At 44.9% G+C, this 25548-nt stretch overlaps 1 protein-coding gene and 3 pseudogenes across 1 annotated transcript; 2 read left to right on the top strand and 2 right to left on the bottom strand.

Moving 5' to 3' along the window:
- Positions 1-1278: 1278 nt before the first annotated feature.
- On the top strand, positions 1279-10675 carry LOC101699778 (alpha-1,3-mannosyl-glycoprotein 4-beta-N-acetylglucosaminyltransferase-like protein MGAT4E). Its single transcript, XM_021242431.2, has 5 exons — positions 1279-1468; positions 1975-2078; positions 2640-2787; positions 3149-3245; positions 9509-10675. The coding sequence occupies exons 3-5, from the start codon at positions 2662-2664 to the stop codon at positions 10639-10641; spliced, it is 1356 nt and encodes a 451-aa protein (XP_021098090.2). The 5' UTR covers positions 1279-1468; positions 1975-2078; positions 2640-2661; the 3' UTR covers positions 10642-10675.
- LOC101700006 (coiled-coil domain-containing protein 112 pseudogene) lies at positions 4171-6585 on the top strand (annotated as a pseudogene).
- Positions 7523-8742, bottom strand: LOC101700368 (nucleosome assembly protein 1-like 1 pseudogene; annotated as a pseudogene).
- An 8502-nt stretch (positions 10676-19177) lies between the features above and the next one.
- On the bottom strand, positions 19178-21325 carry LOC147823174 (pancreatic progenitor cell differentiation and proliferation factor pseudogene; annotated as a pseudogene).
- Positions 21326-25548: the final 4223 nt, after the last annotated feature.

Here is a 25548-nt window from a genome sequence, read left to right as displayed (position 1 = left end):
AAATTAAACCTAGGGGCCAGGGATTTAGCTCAGTGGTTCCAGTGCCTGCCGCAAAAGCGCAAGGTCCCAAGTTTGATCCCCAGTACCAAAAAAAAAAAAATTAAACCTAGACCCATATCTCTCATCATACACTGAACAAGTCAAAATGAATCAAAGATCTAAATATTAAAACATAAATACTTAATCTGTTGGAAGATACAATAGGTGAAACTCTTGAAGACATAGGTGTAGTCAAAGACTTTATGAACAAAACCCCAGTTGCATAGGAAATATTACAAAAAATCAATAACTGGGATCATATCAAATTAAAACACTTTTGCACAGCAAAAGACATTACCAATAGAGTGAATAGACAACCTGTAGAACGGGAAAAAAATTTTCTACCAGCTGTTCCTCAGACAAATGACTAATAGCTAGAATACAAAGAACTAAAAAAAAATCAGACTCCCCAAATTTAAAGACCTAATCCAAAAATGGGCATCAGAAGTGAATAGACACCAGATTAAGAAGTAGAAACAGCAAATAAATATATGAAAAATGTTCAACATCAGTGGCCATTCATGAAATACAAATTAAAACAACACTGAGATTCCACCTCAATCCAGAAAGAATGGCTGGTATCAAGAAATCAACCAATAACAAATGCTGGTGGGGCTGTGGGGAAAAGGGACCTTTTTCCACTGTTGGTGGGAGTGCAGACTGGTACAGCCAATATGGAAATCAGTATGGAGATTCCTCAAAAAACTAAAACTAGAGGTTCCATTTGACCCAGCTGTTCTCTTTCTAGGTATCTCACCTAAAGTTATACGTATCATACCACAGTGATATATCCATACCCATCTTTATAGCAGTGCAATTTATAATAGCTAAATCTTGGAAACAGCCCATATGCCCATCAATGGGTGAATGGATAAAGAAAATGTGGTTTTTATATATGATGGAGTACTACTCTGCCTTAAAGAAGGATAAACCTGAGACATTTTAAAAATAAATGGATGCACCTTGAGATCATAATCTGGAGTAGTAATATCTGCAGGGCGGGGAAACCACCCGCGCCTGACGATGAAGCTGAGTCCGAGGTGTTTGGCTGTGATGCTGGGGCCGGCAGCAAGGACACCGGGGAGCATCACAGAGGGTGACACGGGCGGAGACTGCAGGGCCTCGGCCCCCGGCTGGGCCAGCTCCTCTGTGCACCGCCCTGGGCGCCGATCGCCTCGCCGGCTCCTCTTACTCCTTCTCGGGCCCTTCCGGAAGCCCAGGGAACTCAGAGGGCGGACTGAGAGCAGTCCTCCCACCCGGCCGGCAGGCAGCGGCACAGGAGGACGGAGCGGACAGAGCTGCTGTAGTGGGGAGGCCCTTACCCGCGATCGGAAAGCCACCGCCCTCAGTGTGAGAGAAGTCCTTCCTTTCACGTAGACACTGATACCTGAATCACCTTCGTGACAAAGTCTTTGCTGAAAGAAACCAGGTAAGAAAAGTAATCTGTAAAGCTTGACTACATTTTTTACTTATTTACTTACTTACTAGGTATTGAACCCAGGCCCTTTGCACTAACCTACATCTCTGGCCTATCTATCTATCTATCTATCTATCTATCTATCCATCCATCCATCCATCTATCTATTTTAGAAACAAGGTCTGGCTAAGTTGTTAAGTTTCCCGGGCTGGGCTCAAACCTGCTATCCTGCCTCAGCCTCCCAGAGTGCTGGGATTGGGGGCATGCACCACCACACCCGGCTCTAAGTGTTCTTTTTATAACCCTTATTAAAAGCCCCACGGCTGCAGGAGAGAAGGCATGGGGGCCTCTACCTAAGCCCTGACCTGGACGGTTCCCGGGCTGGCGGACGGGAGAAAACCGAGGCCTTGGCTGCAGAGCCCACGGGTTCGCCTGCTTCTCCTCTGTGTGCTGAGCAGGCGGGGAGAGAATTGAGAGCGGGGACAGAGCCTATCAAAGCCTTTCCTCTGGGGTTCTAGGCGCAATCAAGAAGTCTGTTCTCACTGAGAAAGACAGCAGCAAGGGGGCAGCGTGCAGCGCTCTGGAGGCTGAGCCAGTCTGGATTCCAAAGCCCAGCACCCAGGTAAGGATGGTTTTGCTCTAAGTTAACAGAATCCTGTTCTAACCAAGGCCTGTGAATAAGATTAGGGATGGAAATGCTGGACCTGAATTTTATCTAGTAAAACCAAGGAAGGGAGGTACCAATCTAGCATAGATCTTAGTAACCTCCAATTTCAGCTAATTTGATGAATAATTTGGTTTTTGTTGGAATGGTGGGGTGGGGCACCATGAGCACCTGTTTCTCAGAGGAACCGGCCACGTCACTGACACCCGGGCAGCCCTGGTCATCTGGTGGGAGAAACTTTGCCAACGCTGAGTCTCCAAAGAAACCTAAAAACGAAGGCAGAGAATGTCAGAACAGGACAGGCGACCTCTCTGCCTTAGGCAGGGAATAAGGCTACATCCCGTCCGGTTCCTGGGTCAGAGGAAGGGCATGTTTGGACATAAGTGAGCAGTGGTCATAAGGAAGGATGAATGTCTGGGGTGAGGTGCGTGTGTGGGGCTTTCAGAGGGCAAAGGGAAGTTCTGGGCGTGGACAGGACGGGTGGAATCCTCCACTGTGTGTGTTGACTTCCTGTTGTAGGAGCCAAACCAGGGAAGACACAATGCGATGTTCCAGCAGGACCTGCTTCGTAGCCTCCTCGGGCATCTCACTCCTGTGGCTCTTCATCACTTTGCAGATCCCCAAGGGGGCTGAGGACGGCCGAGATGTGATACCCATGAAAGGCCAAGTAGCAACCCTGTCCAAAGTTGGGAATCGGGGTGTAGGGTGGGAATGGTGAGGACAGGTGGGTTCCCCAAAGCACCAGGGTTTCCCTCTTCCCTTACATTTCCACCTGAGAGGGTGGAGTTGGGGCCCATGAAGAAACTGCACTTGTTTTTCATGTTTGTTAAGGTACGGAGGGGAGCGGGACTGCTGGAGCCCGGGATCCCTTGGCCAATGGCTCCGCATCCTGAGCATGGGCTGGACTCGCTCTAGGAGGAGTGACCCATTCCACCTTTTCCCTTCGAAAGCTTGTGAGAAGCCACTGGGGATAAATGCTGTTCTTTTTACAGAAGGATTTCTCTGTTTTGTCTTTGTTGATGCCCCAGGAGACCAGTTATGACAGCAAGAAGAACCCGAGGCCACTGGAAGACTGGCACATGACCACCTCCAAATATATGACAAAAATCCCACAGAGAAGGAAGAGTGAGGGCCAAGGAGAGGGAGGGGTGGGGCTTCCCAGGGAAACACGGATATCAGGAGAGGTGAGGTATCCAGGCACAGTGGCACACACCTGGGATCCCAGCTACTTGGGAGGCAGAGGCAGGAGGATCACAAATTTAACATCAGCCTGCGAAATTTAGTGAGACCCTGTCTCAGAATAAAATGAAAAGGGCTGGGGATGTAGCTCAGTGGTAGAGCAATACTGGTTCCATTTCCAGTACTGGAAGAAAGAGGGAGAGAGAGAGAGAGAGAGAGAGAGAGAGAGAGAGAGAGAGAGGGTTTGAAGAGATTGAAGATTGAAGAGGGAGTGAGTGGGTAAGGTAGCTAAGGTGAGGAGGTGACAGGTGCCTATAATCCCAGAGGATTATGAGCTCCAGGTCAGCCTGGGCTACACAGTGAGACTCTGTCTCAAATCAGCCAACAAAGAATGTTTTAAAATAAAAATTAAAAATTAGAAGTCAGAACTGCACCTTGGACTATTTCTATTTAGCAAACAAATCACCCCCCAAAATATTTACATTTTGGGGCTTGAGGGAGAAAGTAGGAAAAAAAAGGAAGTTAGTTATTATAAGAAGATGGAATCAATATGTTAATCACATATTATAAAACATTATTCAACATTATATTGTGTTTACGTTCATCTGCAAGATTGTATGTGTTCATATTGGGTGAGCAACAAGGAACAGGACTCTTCTTACTTTATGTAACTTTATATTTGAATCTGCAATTGTGATTGACCCCTAGGAATGGATGACTATGCAGTTTTACAGCAGTTAAGTGGAAAGAAAAAACAAAGTATTAAAATGAAAGGAGTTGGGGCCAGGGATTTAGCTCAGTGGTTCCAGTGCCTGCCTCACAAGTGCAAGGTCCCAAGTTCAATCCCTGGTACCAAAAAATAAAAATAAAAATAAATAAATAAAATGAAAGGAGTTGAGGTTTCAGTTGCTTACATGCATATTTAGGTAGAGGAATTCAAAGAGTAAGTAAACGAAATGCATAACATGAAAAAGAGTGGACTCACTGGAAGAAAAAAGCTGCTAGAAGAAGGTGAAATCACTGGGTTAGAGCACACGCAAAAGGCAGCTGTGCTCACTGCTGCACCACCAGTGCCCCACCCGGTCAGGCGGGTTTGGAAGAGTCACACAGTCCAATTCTCTTGCTTTCTGGATTTAGACCTAAACTCAGGGGTGAAGAAACTTGCTCAGGATTACACAGCGGCAGAACTGGGACCAGACCCTGGGGCTGGCTGGGTATGTTGGTCCACACTTACTGCTTCAGCACTCTGGGAGAGCGAGGCAGGCGGATCACAAGTTCCAGCCCGGCCTGGACAACCTAGCAACCTAGTGAGAACCTGTCTCAAAGAGAAAAAAATAAAACAGGAGCTGGAGAATGTAGCTCAGTGTGAAGACCCGGGGTTCAGTCCCCAACACTGCATAAAAAGGGGGGGGCCCCTGACTGCCAGGGAAAATCCTTTTTCTAATCTATTTCTTCGAAAAAGGCCTTTGGGAGGATGAACTGGGTAAGAATAAAATAATTATAGTAACTAAAATAATAGCTTACACACTGAGCACCTAAATGATAGCCCTTAAAGTTTGAGGTTTAAAAAGTCAAAGGGACGAGCCGGGCCCCGCACTCCTGCGGGCCGCACCTCGTAGACAGGTTTGCGGAGACCCGGTGTGTGTGTGGGGGGGGGACTTGCTCGGGCACGAACCCCCAGATCCGCCTGGTCTCTGTCTCAGTCCCCGGAGGACTTGGTGAGGAAACATGGCCGCCCTGACGACGGTCGTAGTGGCGGTGACTGGAGCGGGAGCGGCCGCGGCGACCAGCGTGGGAGCGGCGCCCGCGCAGCAACGGAGTCATGGCTGCTTCAGCACTCCAGGTGGAATTCATCCTTTTCAACTTCAAAACTGGAAGCGGAAAGTTAGTCGAACAAAGAAAGCAGAATTTATACGCACAGCCGAAAAATTTAAAAATCAAGTTATTATTATAGAGAAAGATAAACACAGTCATTTCTACAACCAAAAAAATGACTTCAGAATTGAGCACAGTAGCCTGGAAGAATTGGAAAATAAATTGATTAACAGCAGGAAAATGGAAAGAGCAAAAATCCAGCAACAATTAGCCAAAATACATAACAATGTAAAGAAACTTCAGCATCAGTTAAGATGTGACCCCTACACCTGATTTTGTTGAAAAGCTCAGAGAAGTGATGGAAGAAATTGAAACTGCAATCAACACTTTTAAAGAAGAACAAAGACTGATAAATGATGAGCTTATTAAAGAAGAAAAAACAACAAATAATGAATTGAGTGCCATATCAAGACAAATTGACACATGGGCTTTGGGTAATTTAGAAACAGAGAAAGCTTTCAGAGCAATCTCAAGTAAAGTTTCTGTAGACAAAATGACACCAAATACTCTCCCAACAGGAGTGTTAGATTTTGAAAAATTCCTGGAGCAAACAGGAGGGCAACGGGGGGCTGGGATAATTATGACCACCAGAACTTAATAAAAGTGAGAAATAAACATAAAGTGAAGCCTGTATTTATGAAAGAGGTTCTAGAACACTTCCCGGGAAGAACACAGGATGAAGTTCAACAGCATGAGAAATGGTATCGGAAATTTGTGACTCTAGAAGAAAGAAAAAAAAAGTCTATTCAGAATTGGAAAACCAAAAGCAGCAAAAGAAGCAAGAAATTTTCAAGTTAAAAGAGAAGGCAGACAACATTCCTGTGCTTTTTCATAATAAACCAGAAGGTAATCTAAAAGCAAAAAGAGGGAGAAAGAAAGAAACAGAAGTTGGCAGTTGAAGCTTGGAAAAAACAGAAAAGTATAGAACTGTCAATGAAATATGCTTCTAAGTTAAAAGAAGAGGAAGAGAAAGAGAAAAAGCAGAAGAAAGAACACCAACACCAGCTTAAACTAAAATTACTATTAGAAAGTTACACCAGCAGAAGAAAGAACAGGAAGAATTTTTGAGGCTTGAAAAAGAGGTAAGAGAAAAGGCAGAAAAGGCAGAAAAAAGAAAAGCTGTTGCTGATGAAATTTCCAAGTTTCAAGGAAGAGATTTATATAAACTTGAATTGAAAATTCTAGGATAGGCAAGCAAAAGAAGAGGAAAAGGCAGAAAAACAAAGAAGATTGGCAAAATTAAAGGAAAAGGTTGAAAATAATGTTAGTAGAGATCCCTCTAGGCTTTACAAATCTACCAAAGGTTGGGAAGAATGAACCAAAAGCATAGAACCAACAGGCTCTGGGCCACTTCTACATATCCCACATGGCTATTCCAACCTAGAGACAAGAAATACAGAGGAAAATATAAGATAATGGAAATACTTTTCATTTGATGAAAGTACTAGCATATTCAGTAATACCAGGAGAGACTAACCATGTTCTTTAAATATCACTAGCCTAGTCAGATTGCTTATTGTGCTGTATGTAAATTGAGAGGTACTGTAAGTTTTATTCTGCAACATTAATGGTTCCTGTTTCTTTTTTTATTTTTTGCATTTAACATTTTTATTTTGGACTGCAAAAAAACAAAAATAAGCCAACAAACAACCAAAAAACGTGAAATAGGCTCATCAAAAGATGTAAAGTCATCCTTTCCAGGAAAGCAGAAGGTAGACGCTACCACAAAGAAAAGATGCTTAGTTGACAGATGTTAAATTTAGAAGTACACTAAAATAGTATCAGTTTAACTTCTGCAAATTTTAGGTTTTATTCACTTCCCTTTGGTAACCATATCCATGTAAGTTAGGCTTCCTTATAATTAACTATCACCTAAAATGTAAAAATCCATTAGTAAGCTAACAATTATCAGATTTGGTCTTACTGGAAATTCTTAACCACAAGTTTATTTTTTTCCCCTTTAAATGATGAATTGTCTTGGTATAAGTCACTGCATTTTTGTAACAAAAAAAATGAAAACCACAACTATGCAACCGACTTAAACCCACTCTACTAGCAGGAAAACTTTTGATTCTTCAGGAAAAAGTTAATTTTCATAGTTATACTCCAATAATTATATGATGCAAAGAACCAAATTGCAGCAATGAAGGAGCATGCTTCAGAGAATCTGTGCATTCAATGTATTTGACAGCAGAGCTATAGTTAAAATGCTAGTTAAACAAATTGGTCTTTAAAATATCAATTCCTTTAAAAAAATTACTGAGTCCAACAAGAAAATACAAAAGCATAAGGCTGTAAGTAAATAATAGCTGTGTTTAGGCCATTACAGTGCAGGTTATCCTCAAGGCCACATGCATCCTGCTTCACTGCTGCTTGCACTCTGCTGGGTTTTGCTCCTCCTTTAGGTCATAGTCTGGTTCATTTTCTTCATCTTCTTCTTCCCCTTCCTCATCTGCTTCTTCACCTTCTTCATCATAATCATCATCATCATCTTCAATAGCTTCTCCAGTGAAGTACAACACTGATCTTGGAATTATATGCTCATGTAAAAAGTGACCTATTTCAAAGTCTGCAGCAAGGATAGCTTTGGCATCTTCATAAAGATCTCTACTCTCAGGAACTTCAGGAGGAGCAAAAAAATTAAAGAATCATTGGAAACGGTTTTAGTCACAGTATGAACTGTCCCACGTCCCTTATGTTTCTGCTTCTTTTTAATGGTTTTCAAAGTGACATTCTTTCCTTTCTTCCAATCTATTTGGCATCCTGTACAGCCCATAATTTCTGGTCCATCAAATGAAAAGGGATTCTGGTCCCTGGTTGAGATCTCATCCTATACGTCTTTGTCAACACTTCATTTGTGAAATATTCATTAGGTTCAAAGTGAAATTCTAAGATAAAACTCATAGGCTGGCCAGCATCTGAGAACTTCACTTTAATGTCCTTCAAATGCTTCAGAATAGGTTCATCATGTTCCTGAACCATGTCACTGAGCAAGTCAACATTCTTAAAAACAGTCAACCAAAATTCAGGAATTCCTTTAGGATATTCTTTTTCTTCATCTATTTTTTTCATCTTCAATCTTGGCCTTTTCTTTCAGCTCCTCTGAAACTACTTCTTCCTCATCTTGTTTCCACTCACATTCTTCTTCCATAGGTTCATAAATTGCATTAATGATCTCAAATCGCTCATCAAATAGAGGTTGGTAGAGAACAGCAGACTTCCTTTCAAGATCATGAACTTCCTCATAGAATTTGGTTTTTATCTGTGCACATTTAACTTGAAGCTTTTTGAGAGTATTCACTCTTCTTTTACCTACCCTAGGCAAGCTTTCAATGTATCCTGTTGGTGTGTCTACCAGACCATCAAATCTTTCTTGAAGGGCTGCAAGAATTTGATGTTTTTGTGTCATCTGAACAGTCAGCTGACGCACTTTGATTTTTGTTTCTTCACCAGTTTCTTCTACTTCTTCAGCATCATCCAAATCTTGATCAAGTTCAGACTGTTCTTTGTTGTCAATGTCTGCCATGTTGTAAGAACTGCAAATATCAGCAGCTAGTTCGGGGAGTCAGGCGGCCAGGTGCGCAGGGAGTGACTAAGGGCAGCACGGCAGCAGGAGGAGCAGGAGAATGGTTCCTGTTTCTACTAAAAGGGTGTTTAGGGAGGGTATATGTTGGCCTGTTATTGATATAAAAGGTATTTATATAAATTTATGTTACAAATATCCATTTAAATACCCAAAGCATTTCAAAGATACTTTGTTTTTGTCATGGCATAGCAAAATAAATTGAGGCAGTCACAGAGAAGCATTTTTTAAACCAAAATTTGTAACTATTGTAACTTGGAAGTAAGTTAGCTTGAATAATAAAAATATGTTTTTTTTAAAGAGTTATGAAATAACTTAGTACTTTTTCTAAGTTCAACATATTGGTAGTTTGTCAGTTACTACTTTTTTGTGTAACAAATATTTTGTATTTGAAGCATGAAAAAAAAAAAAAAGAGTCAAAGGGACCCCCAGGGGCTGAGAATCACCTAGCTTAGTACTTCTCAAAGTCCGGTATGTGCACAGGTCACCTGTGAGACTGTCAAAACGCAGATTCTGAGGAAGGGGTCAAGATTCCACGTCTAATAAACTGGCAGATGAGGCTGCCGTTGCTGGACTAAGGACCACACTTAGAGTAGCAGGGTGTAAACATCCCCTCTGTCACCAGGAACAGCAGATAGGAAATAGGAGAGGGAAGAAGGAGAGGAGACCCCAGTAGCGTCCCCTCCTCTAATCCTTGGACAATCGTCACCTCCCCTACGCTGACAGTTGTCCCTACTTTACCTCCCCTTAGCATGGCTGACGGTGGGGATCTCTGCACTGTCACGACAGGATCCAAGCAGCCTGGTGCACACGTTGGTCTCCCTGTACAATGCCTCCTCCATGGCCGAGCAGAAACGCCTGACCGTGCTGGCCCACCTGGCAGATTCCGACCTCACCTGGCTCAAAGACACTACTGCCCGTATTTCGACCCTCTTCAGCTCGGAGATCTTGGCGGGGCAGTTGCTGCTCATCCATGCTCCACCTGCTGCCTACCCTACTGTGAGTGGCGGCCACGGTGCTAAAGCCTCCCGCGGGGAAGGCTACTCCAAGAACGTAGACCACGCCTTCCTGATGAGCTTCGCCACAAAGCTCTCTGATTACTTCCTGTTACTAGGGGACGCTGTCTTTTGTGCGCCCAACTTTGTCACCCACATTTATTCCAAGGTGACCGCCCTGAAGCCCAGCCCGTGGGTGCTGCTGGAGTTCTCGAACGTGGGCCTCATTGGCAAACTCTTCCACAGCAGGGACCTCCCGGTCCTGGCCCACTTCCTCCTCCTCTTCCACCAGGAGAAGCCCCTTGACAGGCCGATCCTTCACTTCCACACCCTCCTGGTCCAGGAAAAGCCGATCCTCTGCAGACCATTCCTCTTCTACCACAGGTTGTCCCACCCCACCTCTGATGACAAGGAGGACACAGTAGTCCCGAAAAAGAACCCTTACGGCCCTAGCAACTCCTCTGCGTCTGTCTTCACCAACATGAACGTTTCTGGTGCTCACTTTCCCTGGGAGGCCTACGCTCTGGACGAGTCGTTCTTCTGGACAGATGACATCCGGCCAGGGAACCACTTGACCGTGGTTTTGAACCACCCAGAGAGGCTGAGCAGAGTGCAGGTGATGACTGGCTCCATCGTGGAGGGAAAGCACGCCCTGAGCAAGGGGCAGGTGCAGCTAGGCTACGGGATGCCGCAGGGCTGTGCCAACTTTGTGCTGCTGGGCTGGCTTGTGGCAGGGCAGATGGATTGGGAGATACTGCAGGACAGCACGGCGGACCCCGTGAGCTGCGTAAGGCTGGTGGTGAAAGCCAATCAAGCTGGTGGTCTCATGGTCAGGCATATCTACCTCTGGGAGAAAAAAGCCATGGAGGAAAACATGGATCAGAGTTGATGGTGAAATCAGTAAAAGTACAACAAATAAAACCGGGAAGCTGCTTCATTCTAGTCTGGATGAGTGACATAGGGGAGGTACAAGGGAATGAAAGGCAGAGAGAAGACTCATTCTTTTGGTGCTACTAAGATCTACTCTCCTAGGGTATCTTTTTCTGGGGCAAGCCCTTGTTTATAAAATCTTTAGATTTCTGGGATCCTTGAATCAGCTCAAATACAGGGTATTATGTGTTCACACATAGAGATGAGGTGAGGCATGAAGTGGTAAGAAGAGAGTGAGTGGAGAAATGATGGAGAGTCCCTAGAATCGACATTGTAAGAAAGCAATCTTGGGCTCTTATGAAAGACCTTTCAGAAGTTGTGACACCCAAGGCTAGATCTGCCAGGTCATTTCAGAGGAGACAGGCAGGAGATGTGGCAAGAGGGAAAAGGAGATTTTGTAGTCTGGGGAAAAAATCAGCCTGCAGAGATGCAGGTCAGGGGAGAGAAGGAGCAATCATTCAATGGGTCTGGGTGAGGGTAGGGTGAGGCAGAAGATGAAGCCACAGGGCTAAGAAAGAACCAGCTTAAGAAGGGTCATAGAAGCTGGGCTCACGCCTGTAACCTCAGCACCCTGGGAGGCTGGGGAAGGAGGATCGAAAGTTTGAGCCCAGCCTGGGCAACTCAGGGAATTAAGGAGGAGCCTCTCTCAGAAGAAAAGTTAAAAGGTCTTGGGCTGTAGCTCAGTGTAAAGATCCTGTACTCAATGTGTAGTACTAAAAAAATTTTTTTTGAAATGGAGTCAGAACCAAAGATGAAGCTGAACCCCAATTTCCCATCATTTAAAATTAACACAAATAGATCGTAGAAATGATATAAACAACTAAATCTATAAAATTCTTAGAAAACCTACGTGTACATTCTTGTGACAGTGGATTAGGCAATGGTTTCTTAGATAGGACACCAAAACATGAGTAACTCAAAGAAATAATAGATTGAACTTCATCAAATTAAAAGAAAAATTTTGCTTCATAGGATGTTCAAGAAAGTGAAAAGACAATTGACAGATGAAAATTTGTGCAAGTCATATACCTGATAAGAGATCGGTATCCAGAATATACAAAGAAGATACACAAATAGCCCACAAGCCCCTAAAACCTGCGGTTTCATCATTGGCCATTATAGAGATGCAAATTAAAACCATAACAAGCCGGGTGTGGTGGTGCATGCCTGTAATCCCTCCACTTGGGAGGCTGAGGCAGGAGGATTGCTGTGAGTTCGAGGCCAGCCTGGGCTACATAGTTAGTTCAGGGCCAGCCTGAACTACAAAGGGAGACCCTGCCTCAGGAAAAAAAAAAAAAAAAAAAAAATACCACATCATGCTCATCAGGATGATTAGAATTCAAATAAAGGAAAATAAGTGTTGGTGAGGATGTACAAAAACTGGAACTCCAAGACATTGCTGGCAGGGTTGTAAAATGGTGCAGTTACTTTTGAAAAATGTTGTAGATCACTGGGGGCATGACCTACTTTGAAGGATATATCTTGTTCTCAGTCCTTTCCTGTGTGTGGTCTTTCTCTCTTTCACCCTGCTGTCTGGCTGCCATAAGGTGATGACCCTTCCACCATGATGTTTCTACCTCACCACAGGCCTAAAAATAACAGAGCAGGCAGACCATGGACTAAACCTCTAAAACAATGTGCCAAAATAAATTTTCCTTTAAATTGATTTTCTTAGGTATTTTGTTATAGCAACAAAAAGCTGACTAATGACTTTTCATTTCTCTTTTCTTTTGTCAGGGACTGAGATTGTGTCAGGGTGTAGACAATGGCTGAGGCCTTGCTCATGTGTCTGTCAGGGCTTTGAGGTCACATAGATGGGGAAAGCAGGCCTGGTACAAGAACCCAGTAGTAAAGTGCTGTCATGTCTGACAGGTGACCCTCAGCCTCCTTGTCTGGGAGACAGTGGAGTGGTGGCCTGGGACAGTCTTGGGTCTGCACACCCCCTGAAGGCAGAGCAGCTGCCCAGTTTTAATGGATTGGTGTCTTGAGGGAAGGTGTGTCCAGGGTGGCCAGATATGGTCATTTCTGAGAAAAGCTGGAAATACCACTTTTTAGATTAGACCTGCCACTCCTTTTATTTTTGCTTTTTTTTTGGTATTGGGGATTGAACTTGGGACCTTGCGCTTATGAGGCAGGCGGCAGAACCACTGAGCTAAATCCCCAGCCCTAGACCTCCCACTTCTTTGAAGGCCAGAGATTCAAAATGTATCAAAAAGGGCCAGGGATTTAGCTCAGTGGTTCCGGCGCCTGCCTCTCAAGCGCAAGGTCATGAGTTCGATCCCCGGCACACACACGCACACAAAAAAATTCAAAATGTGTCAAAAAACTACTGAGTCACAATTATAGAATACTATTTAGCCATCCCTCTAGTCTGCTGGGAGGGGGGGCTTCCCAGGTTAACAGTTTTATCTTAGGCTACAACTTCCTCAGATACAACCTGCAATCCATTTAGTGTCAGAAGCAGGGTCACCCAGATGGATTCCTCTGACCTCCCTCATCCCCAGTGACAAAGCCTGCCCCGAGCATGGATTTCTGTGCAGATGATGGAGCCATCTGTTGTTGACTCTGTTAGCTCCACTCTCAGAGGCTGGCAATTTCCTGATAGTGGCCCGCCTGCTATGTGTGGGGCTTTGATGTTCTTTGTTAGGAATGAGCCATCAAGTGATTTACACAGAATGTTATAATTTAGAAAGTCCTATCACTGTCCACTGGATGTGGCATTGAAGGCTGAGGAACCTGAGATTCCTGAAGTTTAGGGTGTATGCCGGAGCTCAGGCCAGCTTCTGCCCAGACTTGACTCTGAGCTCCTGACTGGAGAGCGAGGTGAGTCAGCATCAGATACAAGGCAGACATGCTGGTCCCCTTGATAGGCGTCTTCCCCGAGTGCTGGGGTAGGGGTTCTCACCTTGTAGAAGCTAATAGTAAAGTAAGTCATCACGGGGCTGGCAGAGGAAATGCAGTCAGGACAGAAGGTGCTCAGGTCACCAAAGGACAGGCACAGTGGCTCTGGTGATGAGTACAGAGAAGGCCATTCTTCCCTGGCCCTGTCCTCCTTAAAGACAGCTAGGCAAGGCTGGCCTGGGGGCTTGTGGCTACCACAGGCCTGACTGAGGTACTGGCCTGCCTTCCCACAACCTCCTTCTCTGGCACATCATTTGTCCCCTAAAGTGGATGTCCTGGCTTTTGCTCCAGGTAAAGGCCAGAGTGGGGAAGCCAGGAAAGTCCATTTGATAAAACTTGCCTTAACTTCCATGAGGGCAAGTGAATTCTACACAGAGATCAGCCTTGGCTACTAGAAAGCAGGATACTTCTCAGTGTGTGAATGCTGCTCCTGTCCTTCCCTCCTCTTCGCTTGGGCTGTTTGGGAAGTTGAAGAGCCTTGGTTTGGGGTCTGGTTTCGGGTTCACCAGAAGCCCTTATCCCTTCCAAATCTCCTTTTTGTGCCCCATTGAGCTTGTTCTGGTCTCTTGCAAGCCGGGTGCTTTCTTACAAAAAGCTGAAGGAACTGGGATTTTGCTTGAGAGAAAGATAAAGAATGACTTTCTCCAGGGAAGGAAATTTTGCACTAGGAAGATTTTTAGAGAACTGAGCATGGTAAAAGGGCTTTTTGTTGTTGTTGTACTGGGGGGTTGAACCCAGGACTCTCACACTGAGCTACATCCCCAACCCTTTTTATTTTCTAAATTCTGATAAAAGGTCTCATTAAATCACTAAGTTGGCCAGGCTGGGTTTGAACTTGCCATTCTGTTTTAGACTCCCGGAGTGCTGAGGTGACAGTGCACTTAGCGTCTCCCAGCCAGTTTCCTGACCGGTAAAACAGGGATTTCACTACCACGAAGGGCTGACAAGCGAATCGAAGAAAACCCTACACGTGAGGTGGACGGTAGACACCAGAGGGCGTTAGCCCCGTGCCTGCTCTCAGTGCTCACCCCGCCCGGCATCCTCTGCCCCCGCTGCACCCCTCGGGCAGCGGAGACCCCCCACCTCCACCTCCTGCTGGACTGATGCCTCCCTGCAGCTGCGGGTTCGCTCAGCCTGGCCTCTGGGCTGCCCGGAGCCCCGCTCCCTGGATCTATCTGAGAGGGAGCCCAGACAGGCCCAGGCCGGCAGCCCTCACTGTTGCCAGCCCTGCCCCGGGTGGGTGGGGAAGGCAGCGTTTTCCCAGGCAAAGCGCGAGGGCTTGATCCTCCCCCTTTCTGGCTGGGCTACCTTAGGAGCCGGGACATCAGGGAGCCACATTGTCACCTGGGGGCTAAGAGACCGGACAGGGAGGGAAACCGGCTCCTAGGGTCTCCCCAGGCACAGCACCTCCTCTCCGACCACCCCGCGCGGGTGGCCCCTGCTGGGCAGGAGCATGGGGCGGGCGATGCGGGCTGGAGACGGGAGCTCAGCCCCTGCGCTCGCTCTGGAGCTCCAAACGCTCTCATCCAGGAGGTGGAGAAAACGCCTTTGCGGACGTTCGTGGCGGTCCAGGGACACAAGAGATTAACACGGGTGAGGGCTCAGAATCGGAGGCAAGATTCATCACACGGGGCATCACGCGACACAACCCAGTTTAGAGGCCTCCAGGGGCGCCCCGTAGCTGCTGGGAAAAGCATTTTAACGCAGCCCCTGGTCATCGACTTCTCAGCTCCCACGCCCCCCGCGGTTCTTACGGCTCTGTGCAGCCGAGCTCTCGCGGCTCTGGTCTTTCCCATGTGCCGTTTCCCGGCCGGGACCTCCTCCTGCTGGCCGCTGCCGGCTCAACTTCAGTGGAGCTTCCTCGAGAAGCCTTTGCTGGCCACCCACACCTGGCCAGAAACCCGATTCCTGTCCGTCCCGCCTTCAGCTTCTGCTCTGGACATCCCTGGGGAGTTGTGTGGCTGTGTGCGGTTCGCATACCCTCGCCCCATCCCCGAGTGTGTGCTTCCTGAGGACAGGAGCTGAGTGTGTCCTTTGCTCATCACGGTACCCACAAGGCCTCGCCGAGTACTTGACACAGTGGCCACCTTATTTGTGGAAAGGCAAGGCAGCTGACGAAGTGCAGGGGACATACCTGCAATCCCAGCTTCTTGGGAGGCTGAGGCAAGAGGATTCCAAGTTGAGCCCAGCCTGAGCAACTCGGTGGGCCATGTCTCAAAAACAAAAATCAGGGCCGGAGATTTAGCTCAGTGGTTCTGCCACCTGGCCCCAAAAGCGCAAGGACCCAAGTTTGATCCCTGGTCCCCCCAAAACAAACAAAGAAACAAACAAACAAACAGGCTTGACTTATAGCTCAGCACTCCCTGATTCAATCCACAGCAGAGGGTGGAGGGAGCAACTGAATCAGACACAGCTTGGCTTCCAGTCCCCTCACCCACTCCTGACAGCTGGAAGTCTGAGGCTGTCACCATAGTCCACCAGCCCACCCCATACCCTCAGCTCAGCTAAGCAGCTGCTCTATCAGAAGAATCCAGGGGTGACCTTCCCTCTTACTCCTCTGTCAAACTCAGAATTCCACTCACTTGCACTTCCCTCCAGACTCTCTTCCCTGACCCCAGAACTCACCCTTGGTTTCCAGTGTGGCTGTTGTGTGGATTGACTGCTCACCCCTCAGCAAACTGCCTGAGCAGTGCTCCCCTCCCTCCCTGTTACCTGAAGAGCAGAGCCCCTCACACAGCAGGCCCAGCCATGGGCTGCCCGAGGTGTCAGGCCATGGGCAAAGGTCAAACCAGGTTCCTGGCCTGTACCGTGGGGTGAGGGTCCCCAGAGTGGCTGGAATCATGAGGTACACAAAGGACCAAGTGTGGCAGGTGCTGTGCTTGGTGTTTCCTGCACCTCCTTCTGCACAGGTCATTGTGACAGAATCTATTTACTGCTAGTGTGCAACAGTGGCTGTGCAGAGGATGAGAAAGATTACTTGGAGACGAGATTTAATCCGATCACCAAGAACTCAGAGGAGCTGCTTCCCAGGCATAAGAGAGCCTCAGGGAAATAGCAACTGAGACCTCTACAGTTACTTATTTGTACCTCAAGGACATGAAAACAAAGGCAGAAGAAAAGCATTTTGCAACATATTGTATAGGAGTTTTTGACAGGGGACAGGTTTGGAATGGGATGGTTTGTTACATGGCACATGTCAACCAAGTTTAAAGAGTCTTATTGGGGCAGAGACGACACACTGGCCAAAGCAAACATCTCTGAGAGTAACTGGTTTTTAATTCTTCTCACTGTTCTGCAGATTCTGCTCTAAACTCTAACCATGCATTCTGGGAGCATGAGAATTATTGTTCCCCAAGGTCCCTTTCTTATTGCACTCAGGCTCAATTACTCCTTTGGCCAGTGTCTCCCCACAATTTACCTCCTTTTATATTTGAGGCTTCATGAAGCACAGAGGGCAGGTGAAGGACACTGGTTGTTCACTTGGGTATTAGGCTGAGTGAACTTAGAGAAATTACCTCAATATCTCTCAGCTCTTTCCTAGCTTCCTTGCTTAGTCTGTTCCTTCAAGTCAGGGGCAGAATAAGTAGGTTGAGATTATCTAGATTCAAGGCCAACTAGGAGCTTTGTCTCCCACAGCTCACTCAGAGCTCATACAGGTACCTGATTGTGTTTGAGACAGGAAGGCAGAAACCAAGAGAATCCCCACTCCCTCCATTTGCAGCATAAAGCCCTACCTCCTTCTTGGCCAATCTAATTATATTAGCCTCGGGGATGATGGGAAAAGATTCGATCACAGGAGGGATTAAAAGTGGTGGAATGAAGACCAGCAACAAAGCACAGCCCCTCCGGGACCTGGAACTGAAACACAGGGAAAATAACTCAGTGAAGAAAAAGAATTGTATCTCTGACAATCATGAGGGTGCTGACAAGAAAACCAGAAACTATAGAGGAGCTGGAGAAATGGAGCACAATGCAGAGAAAAGAACAAAGCAGTTTAGAAAGCTAACCCTGGGTCCCGAGGAGGGGAACTTATCTCCACTAAGAAAATGTAAGCATGGGGAGGGTTGGCAGCTCCAGGCAGAAACAGTTAACCAGGCCAGCAGGGTAGCCCCAAGAAAAGAACATAGTCATTGTAAATTGAAAAAACAGTGTGGAGTTTTACTCCAAAAGTGACTTTTTCTGCCCACCAGGCTAGAGTTGGAGAAGAAATTCAGTATGCCACCATTTGGGGGAGGGGTTGCACAAGAGTGAGCCTATAGAGCAACTATAGAACAACTACAGTTCAGGGTTTCTGGGGCCGCAAGAGATAGTTGCAAAGAGGGTGTGGACTAGACATAGACCCCCTGAGAAGTTTAAGCTCAGGCCAAGAAGGAGGGATTACTGCCCTTTGAGTGGAAAAGCCAGATGAGTTGTGTGCCTTTGGTGAGGCTGGGTCTGAACTCCCTGGAATTCAGTCCAGCAGACTGCTGGGCACCCCAACCCCCACAGCCCTGCTGCCTACATCCAACACAGAGCTCAGTGGTCTGTTTGCTTTTCTTTCTGCCAACAAGGTCAGGGATATTCTTCAGCTTGGACGATTGCCACAATGTAGGGTGAACAGACGGGGGCTCTGGAGCAAGAGGTGTACCTCACAAACCCACAGGCTGAAAATCGAGGTGAAGAAGGCTGTGCCTCTGAGCACACAGAGGGACACGGAAACTGGAAGTAGCTGGAGTGAACACAGCCTCAGGGAAGACACCACTGATGGACCAGGATCTCTAGGAAAGGCGAGATAGGATTTAGCATTCACACAAAAAAATGTGAATGTGGAAACAAAAAAAATACAAAATACAAATACAAAATACTCATCAGTAGTGACTCACTTATTCCTCCCCCAGTACTGGAGAAAGAAACCACATACAAAGGAATTTTGGGGGCTCATTTTTCTTTTTCTCCATTGATTTTTTTTGGAGGGGAGGAGTTTTGTGTTTTTTCTTTTCTTTATTTTCCTTATTTTTTTAAAAAATGATTTGCTTTGTGTTTTTTCTTCTTTAGTCTATTTTTTTATCTGATTCTATTAATTTTCTTTTACTTGTTAGTGAGACCCTTCCTGTCACTTTCACTTCTCCTTCTCCTTTCTTTTTTAAAATTTTCAATTACTTCATTTATTTTCCCTTCCTTACCCTCTCCAACTTTACTAATATTACTATTAAGCTTTACTAATAATCACATGTTTAGTTGACTCTATGCTACTATTATTGAATGCTATTGTTAAAGGTGGTACAGTTTTGCACTTAGTAGATATATACTGTAGGTCAATATTTGGTTTCGCTTTCTGGCTATAATTACAGATCTCTTTTCTGTTGTTAAGGTTGGTAGAGTTGTAGCTTTTATTGGTTCTGATGGAATGTCAATATCCACTTGCCTTTGACCCTATTTTTTTGTCATTTAAATTTTAATTTTTTATTAGTGCATGTTTGCAGTACATAATGATAACATTCATTGTGGGGAATTGGTACAGGTACATGGCACATCTTCTTTTTTCTTCCCCTGCCCCTCTATCCCCTTTCAAAAAAAATGGTTTTGCCAGCATTAGATTCATTTGTTTTATTTAATAAGTCCTTATTGAGGTGATTTTCATAAATACAAACTAACAGCCAGAATAACAGACAAAAAAAATACAAAACACAAGACAATTATACTTAATCAACGTATATTTATTTATTTATTTTTTGTACTGGGGATCGAACTCAGGTCCTTGTGCTTGCAAGGCAGGTGACAGAACCACTGAGCTAGATCCCAGGCCCTGTTTGTTTTTTGAGACAGGGTCTCACTATGTAGTTCAGCCTGGCCTTGAACTTGTGATCCTCCTGCCTCAGTCACCTGAGTGCTGGGATTACAGGCATGGACTACCATGCCCAGCTAAGGTACACTTTTAATTACATTTTCCATGCACTTTTACATACATGTCCATGGTGATTTACAATAATTTTTCTCTCTTTTTCCTATTGTCTTTTACTTTGCACTTTATTTATAATTTGAGTTCCTCATATAAGAGAAACCACGTGATATATAAGTGTGTGTGTCTGATTTACCTCACTTAACATTATGGTCTCAAGGTGCATCTATTTTCCTACAAATGACAATATCATTCTTTATGGCAGAGTAGTACTCCATTGTGTATAAATACCACATTTTCTTCATTCATCTGTTTGATGGACATATAGGATGTTTCCAAGATTTTGCTCTTATGAATTGTGGTGTTGTGAATGCGGGTATGCATACATCTTTGTGAAATGATGACTTTAACTCTTGCAGAAGCTAACCAGAAGGAGAATAGCTGGGTCAAATGGAATTTTTATTTGTAGTTTTCTGAGGAATCTCCATACTGATTTCCATAGTGATCGTATCAGTTCACATTCCCACCAACCATGAAGAAGGCTTTCTTTTTGCCCACAGCCTTTCCAGCATTTGTAACTTTTTTTTTGTGGCTGCTGGGAGTTTATTTTCTGCATGGTGCAAGGCAGTTAGGAGAGTTAGGAAAGCTCAGTGCGGCCCGGAGAGCAGAGCATCTCTGGCCTTCTGCATGTGGCTGGCGTTCTGGTGTGTCCACTTGCTGCAGCCTGCCTAGTCTACAGGGTGGGGTGCGTGGGGAGGGTTCAGCTGGCCTAGGGAGCCTTGGCTGGTGGTACTTTCAGGTCAGGGCAAGGGCCTGGTGTTGGTCTGGCTGAGTGGCTGCTTCCTTGTGGTTTCCGAAGCCAGGCCGCTGGTGACCAAGCTGCTGGGAGCCTAGGGGGATTCCGAGTGCTCTGGGGACTCCAACACGGTGGCCATGAATGGGACAATGGGCTTCCCGAAGAAGCTGGTCCAAAAGTGACCTGGGTCGGCCTTGGGGAGACCCGGGTGGTGGGGGATGGCTTGCCCGGGGTACTGGGCACTTCGCAGGAGCTGCTGCTGAACGCGGAGCCCATGCGGCGCTGGTAATAGTGGTGGGTGGCCACTAGCGAGCCGTTGGAGGGGATGGCTGCCATGCTGTCTGCGGGTGCTGGAACCTCGCCGTCGACCCCTCTCGGACTTCAGCGCGAGGTCACGGGCGACCGGTACGTTGGTGCTAGGCCGCAGGGCCCATCTGCAGAGCAGGCCGCTGCAGGATGTCGCGCCACAGAGACCGCGCGGGTGCGCATGCGCAGACTCCCCCCACCGGCCTGTAATTTAATTGTTTGATTTTTTTTGAAGATAGCTGTTCTTTCTGGAATAAGATGGAATGTCAGTGCTGTTTTAATTTGTATTTCTTGAATGGCCAGCAATGTTGAACATTTTTTTCATGTATTTGTTGGCCATTTGGACTTCTTTATCTGAAAAGTCTCTATTCATTTCAGATGCCCATTTTTTGATTGGGTCTGTAAATGGGGGGGCCTCTAATTTTTTTTCGAATTCTTTATGTATTTTAGATAGTAGTCCTTTGTCTGAGGAGTAACTGGCATTTTTTTCCCATCCTGTAGGTTGTCTCTCCATTCTTTTGGTGTTTTCCTCTGCTGGGCAGAAGCTTTTTAATTTGATGTGATCCCCATTTGTTGATTCTTGATATTATTTCTTATAGAAATGGAGTTCTATTTAGAAAGTCTTTGTGTATGCCTAAATCTTCAAGAGTTTTGTCTTCCACCAGGTTAAGCATTCTGTTTTATTTTATTTATTTATTTTTGGTACCAGGGATCGAACTTGGGTCCTTGTGATTGTGAGGCAGGCAGCAGAACCACTGAGCCAAATCCCCGGCCCTATGCATTTCTGTTTTAATATTTAAATATCTATCCATTTTTATTTTAGTATAGTGCACAGTGAGAGATATGGGCCCAGGTTTAATCTTTGGCATGTGGACAGCCATTTTTCACAGCACCATTTGTTGAAGAGGCTCTCTTTCCTCCAGCAAAGGATTTGGGCTCTTGTTAAAGATAAGGTAGCTAAGTGTTCCTGGAGTATTTTCTGCATGCTCTGTTCTGTTCCATTGATACACAAGTCTGTTTTGCCAATACCGTGCTATGTTTAGCACTGTAGCTTTGTTGCATAATTTGAAGTGTGGGATTGTGATGTCACCTTCCTTGCCCTTGTTGCCCAGAATTGCTTTTGCTATTCTAGGTCTCTTTTCTGGTTCCATATGATTTTTAGGATTTCTTTCTCTAATTCTGTGAGGAATGCTGTTGGTATTTTGATTGGGATTGTGTTAAATCTGTACAAGAGTTTTGGAAGTATGGCCATTTTCACTATATTGGTTCTTCCTACCCAAGAACAAAGGATATCTTTCCATTTTCTGATATCATCTTCAATCTCTGTTTTCAGAGTACTGTACTTTTCATTGTAAAGGTCTTTCACTTTCTTGGTTAGGTTATTCTTAAGTATTTCATTTTTCTTGATGCTATTGTGAAAGTTATTGTTTTCTTAATTTCTCTCTCAACGAGTTTAAAAATTGGTGTACAGTAATGCTATAGATTTTTGAGTGTTGACTTTGTATCCTGGTCTGCTACTGAATTTCGGTATTAGTTCTAGAAACTTTTTGGTGGGGTTCTCGGGATCTTCTATGTAGAGAATAATGTCATCTTCAAATAATGATAATTTAACTTCTCTTTTTCCAGTCCATATACCTTTTATTTCTTTTTCTTGTCTAATTGCTCTGGCTAATGTTTCAACAACTAGCACATACATATTGAACAGGAATGGTGATAATGGGCCTTCTTGTCTTATTCCTGATTTTACAAGAAAAGCTTACAGCTTCTCTCCATTTAGCATTATGTTGGTCATTGGTTTGTCACAGATGGCTTCTATCGGATCGAGATAAAGATCTTCTATATTCATTTTCTTCAGGGTTTTTAGATAGTAAACGAATGTTGGATTTTGTCCAGTGCTTTTTTAGTCTATTGAGATGATCATGTGGCCTTGCCTCTGTTTAGTCCTTGTCTCTATTTAGTATATTACATTTATTGATTTGTATATGTTGAACCAACCCTGCATCCCTGAAATGAACCCTACTTGGTCATGATGTATTATCTTTTTGATGATTTGCTGCACTCTGTTTGCTGGTAGAGTGGACCCTTGACTTATAAACTCAATTCATTCCTGAGGGCTGGTTGTAACTCATATTGGTCAATTGCCTTCAAGACTCTCTCCTGTATAATTGTAGGCCACACTTTCTTCCAGGCAGATTTCAGTGTCCTTAGAGAGACATTGGCTCAGGATTTCTCAATTAACCCCACACAGAGAAGGATGTTATAATGTTCCTTCCAAAACTCTTTAAGGGTTACATCTGTATCAGAGACCACCTGGAAGCACAAGTGGCTGACATTCAGGTCATACTCAAGACTCTGGTCATAAGTTAAAACTAAAATTCTGGTCATAACCCAAGTTGTTTGTATATCAGGCAGGTTGTAACTCAAGGGTTCACTGAATCTTATTGAAGATTTTTGCATCTATGTTCATTAAAGAGATTGGCCTGTAGTTTTCTTTTTTGGTTGGTTTTGGAACATTGTCTGGTTTTGGAATCAGGGTAATACTTGTTTTCAGGAATGACTTTGGGAGTACTGCTTTCTTTTGGATTTTATTAAAGAGTTTGAGGACTATTAGATTTAGATCATCTCTAAAGTTCTTGAAGGGGCCCAAGCTTTTCTTAGGTGGTAGTTTTATTTAAAAGTACTGCTTAAACTTAATTGATATTGGATTAGCCCAAACCTCAATAAACAAGTGAAGAAGAAAGGAAGAAAGGAAAGAAGGAAAAAAAGAACAAAAGCAAAAACAAAACAAAATACCCTGAAAACAGCAAGACCCCCAATCTGTACTGGATGCAGGCACCAGCAGGCAGTAAAATTAGAGCTAAGGCGCCAATGCCATGACTTTCAAATCCACAGCAATTCAAGTTGAGCCTGGTCTCTTGATCCACATGTGGGGCCTTTGTCCTTTAATTCAATCCCCCCAGAATGTCTCTTTCCAGCCTAAGCACAGATCCCTGAGCATGGCTGTTTACCATGGCTGTCTCTCACCCAGTCACTGTGGGATCATAACACTGAGAACCCTGAATTGAAGCCATACCTCATTTACTCTGAGTCCTGGATTCAAACAGCTTTTCCTTGGAATAGCATCTGACTATGCACTCTGTCCAGGGGATATCGGAGGTGCTTGGACTAGAGTCACTCACTCACTGTTTGCCGTTTTAAGGGTTCACATAGGAAAGGAATCCCGCACTCTCCCTGCAGCTTATGGCACCTGGGGGTCTATTCCACTACTGTGTTTCTCCCTAAAGCCCTTTGGAGTTCCCTGCTTTCGCTTTGTCTCTGTAGATTGGGTCTTCCTTTCCTGTGACTCATGAGCCAAGAGCTGGGGAGAAAGTGCAGACTTCCTTCCATTTTCTGCTTTCTGTTCTGTCTTTTCAATTTCTCTGTAGATTTGAATTTTCCTGTAAGATTCTTCCTGGTTTCACAGGATCTACTTCTCTCCTTTTCGTTTTTCTCCCAGTTGTTATTCTCCAGTGTCTGGATTCTGAACCTCGGAGAGATCGAGTTGTTGCTGCTAACCACTCTGCCTTTTTTCCTGACTCTATTATTGTTGCTGATGTCTTTGCTATTGCTAAGGTGATATAATTGTGATGAACTGCATTTCACTGTGTGCCAATATCTTTTTGTTTGCTTTTTTGAGACAGTATCTCACTATGTAGCTCAGCTGGCCTCAAACTTGCTATGCAGGCTGGCACTGAACTCACAATGATCTTCCCGAATGTAGAGATTATAGGCATGAGCCACCAGGCCCAGAATGTATGCCAATACCTGGCTTGTCTTTGTGGCATAAAAATGTTACAGTTCATTTCAGGAGAACTGAATGCTGGGCCAATTATGCTCTACCCTCTCTCCCCCCAAAATAAAGGAGGTGGTCAGATCATAGGCCAGGGGCAAAGGCATATCGTTAGCCATGCTCAGAGCACATCGCTGGAAAGCTTAATGAGTTCTCCATACTAGTAACAAAATCTTTCCACTATAATCAGCCTACAACCCTCAGCACACATCTACACACACACACACACACACACGCACACACACACACGTGCATGCATACATGCCACAAAACAAAAACAAAAACATGTTTAAAAATATGAGGAAGCAAGACAACAAAATGCCTCCCAAAACTCCCAACTTCCCCAAAGCTCATCCATGGGGCATCAAGAGGGATGAAATCAAATGCCAAAAAGCTGAGTTATACAAAATGATAACAGAAGAGATGAAACAACAACAAAAAAATCACAACCCAGATAGACAAGGTGTTTAGTAAGCTCAAAATACTGTAACTTGGGGCTGGGGATTTAGCTCAGTGGTTCTACCACCTGCCTTGCAAGCACAAGGTCCCAAGTTCAATCCCTGGTACCCCTCCCCCCCACATACTGTAACTTAACAGATAATATATTTAATAAACAAAACAATGAATGAGTTTATAGAATACACTAACAAAAATCTAGCTGAGCTAACAAAAAACACAAAACACGAATGATCCACTTTAGCAAAGAATTAGAGTCCATGAAAAGATACCAAAGAGGAGGTAAAAAAAATTGGATTTAAAGTATGGGCAGCAGAAGTGACCAGTGTGAGGACACAGTGTCAGAACTAGATGATAGGGCTGATTCTCAGAGATACCGTACAAACTATAAGAGAGCATTAAGAATGGATTCAGGTTAGAACTTGAGGGGAGCAAGGGGGCACCAACAAATGTGCGTACCTCCAACTTGGTGCTGAAAAATAGCAGTTGTTCTGAGGTGGGGCAACAGATAAAGTGACATGGGACAAAACCCCAAAATATCACCTGGTTGAACTAAAATCCAGAGGGTTTAGAGCGTGTGAGAGGAGAAATTTGTCCACACTCAGAACATGGTACCCCAGCCCTCACCCCAGATCCACACCATCTTGGGAAAGGCCAAACTGGGGGAGGTAGAAAGTCAGCACTCCTGTCTCTAGAGATG

Source organism: Heterocephalus glaber, unplaced genomic scaffold, assembly GCF_053883595.1.
Source record: "Heterocephalus glaber isolate CG9 unplaced genomic scaffold, H.glaber_assembly_v1.0 deba00001600, whole genome shotgun sequence".
Lineage (NCBI taxonomy): Eukaryota > Metazoa > Chordata > Mammalia > Rodentia > Bathyergidae > Heterocephalus > Heterocephalus glaber.
This window is presented reverse-complemented; position numbering and strand designations above follow the sequence as displayed.

Bases quoted from the DNA above. Each gene is read 5' to 3' on its own strand.
- LOC101699778 (XM_021242431.2), top strand. From the start codon at position 2,662: ATGCGATGTTCCAGCAGGACCTGCTTCGTAGCCTCCTCGGGCATCTCA. The intron at 2,788-3,148 runs GTAGCAACCCTG...TTGATGCCCCAG, and splicing joins TGATACCCATGAAAGGCCAA to GAGACCAGTTATGACAGCAA. The intron at 3,246-9,508 runs GTGAGGGCCAAG...ACCTCCCCTTAG, and splicing joins AATCCCACAGAGAAGGAAGA to CATGGCTGACGGTGGGGATC.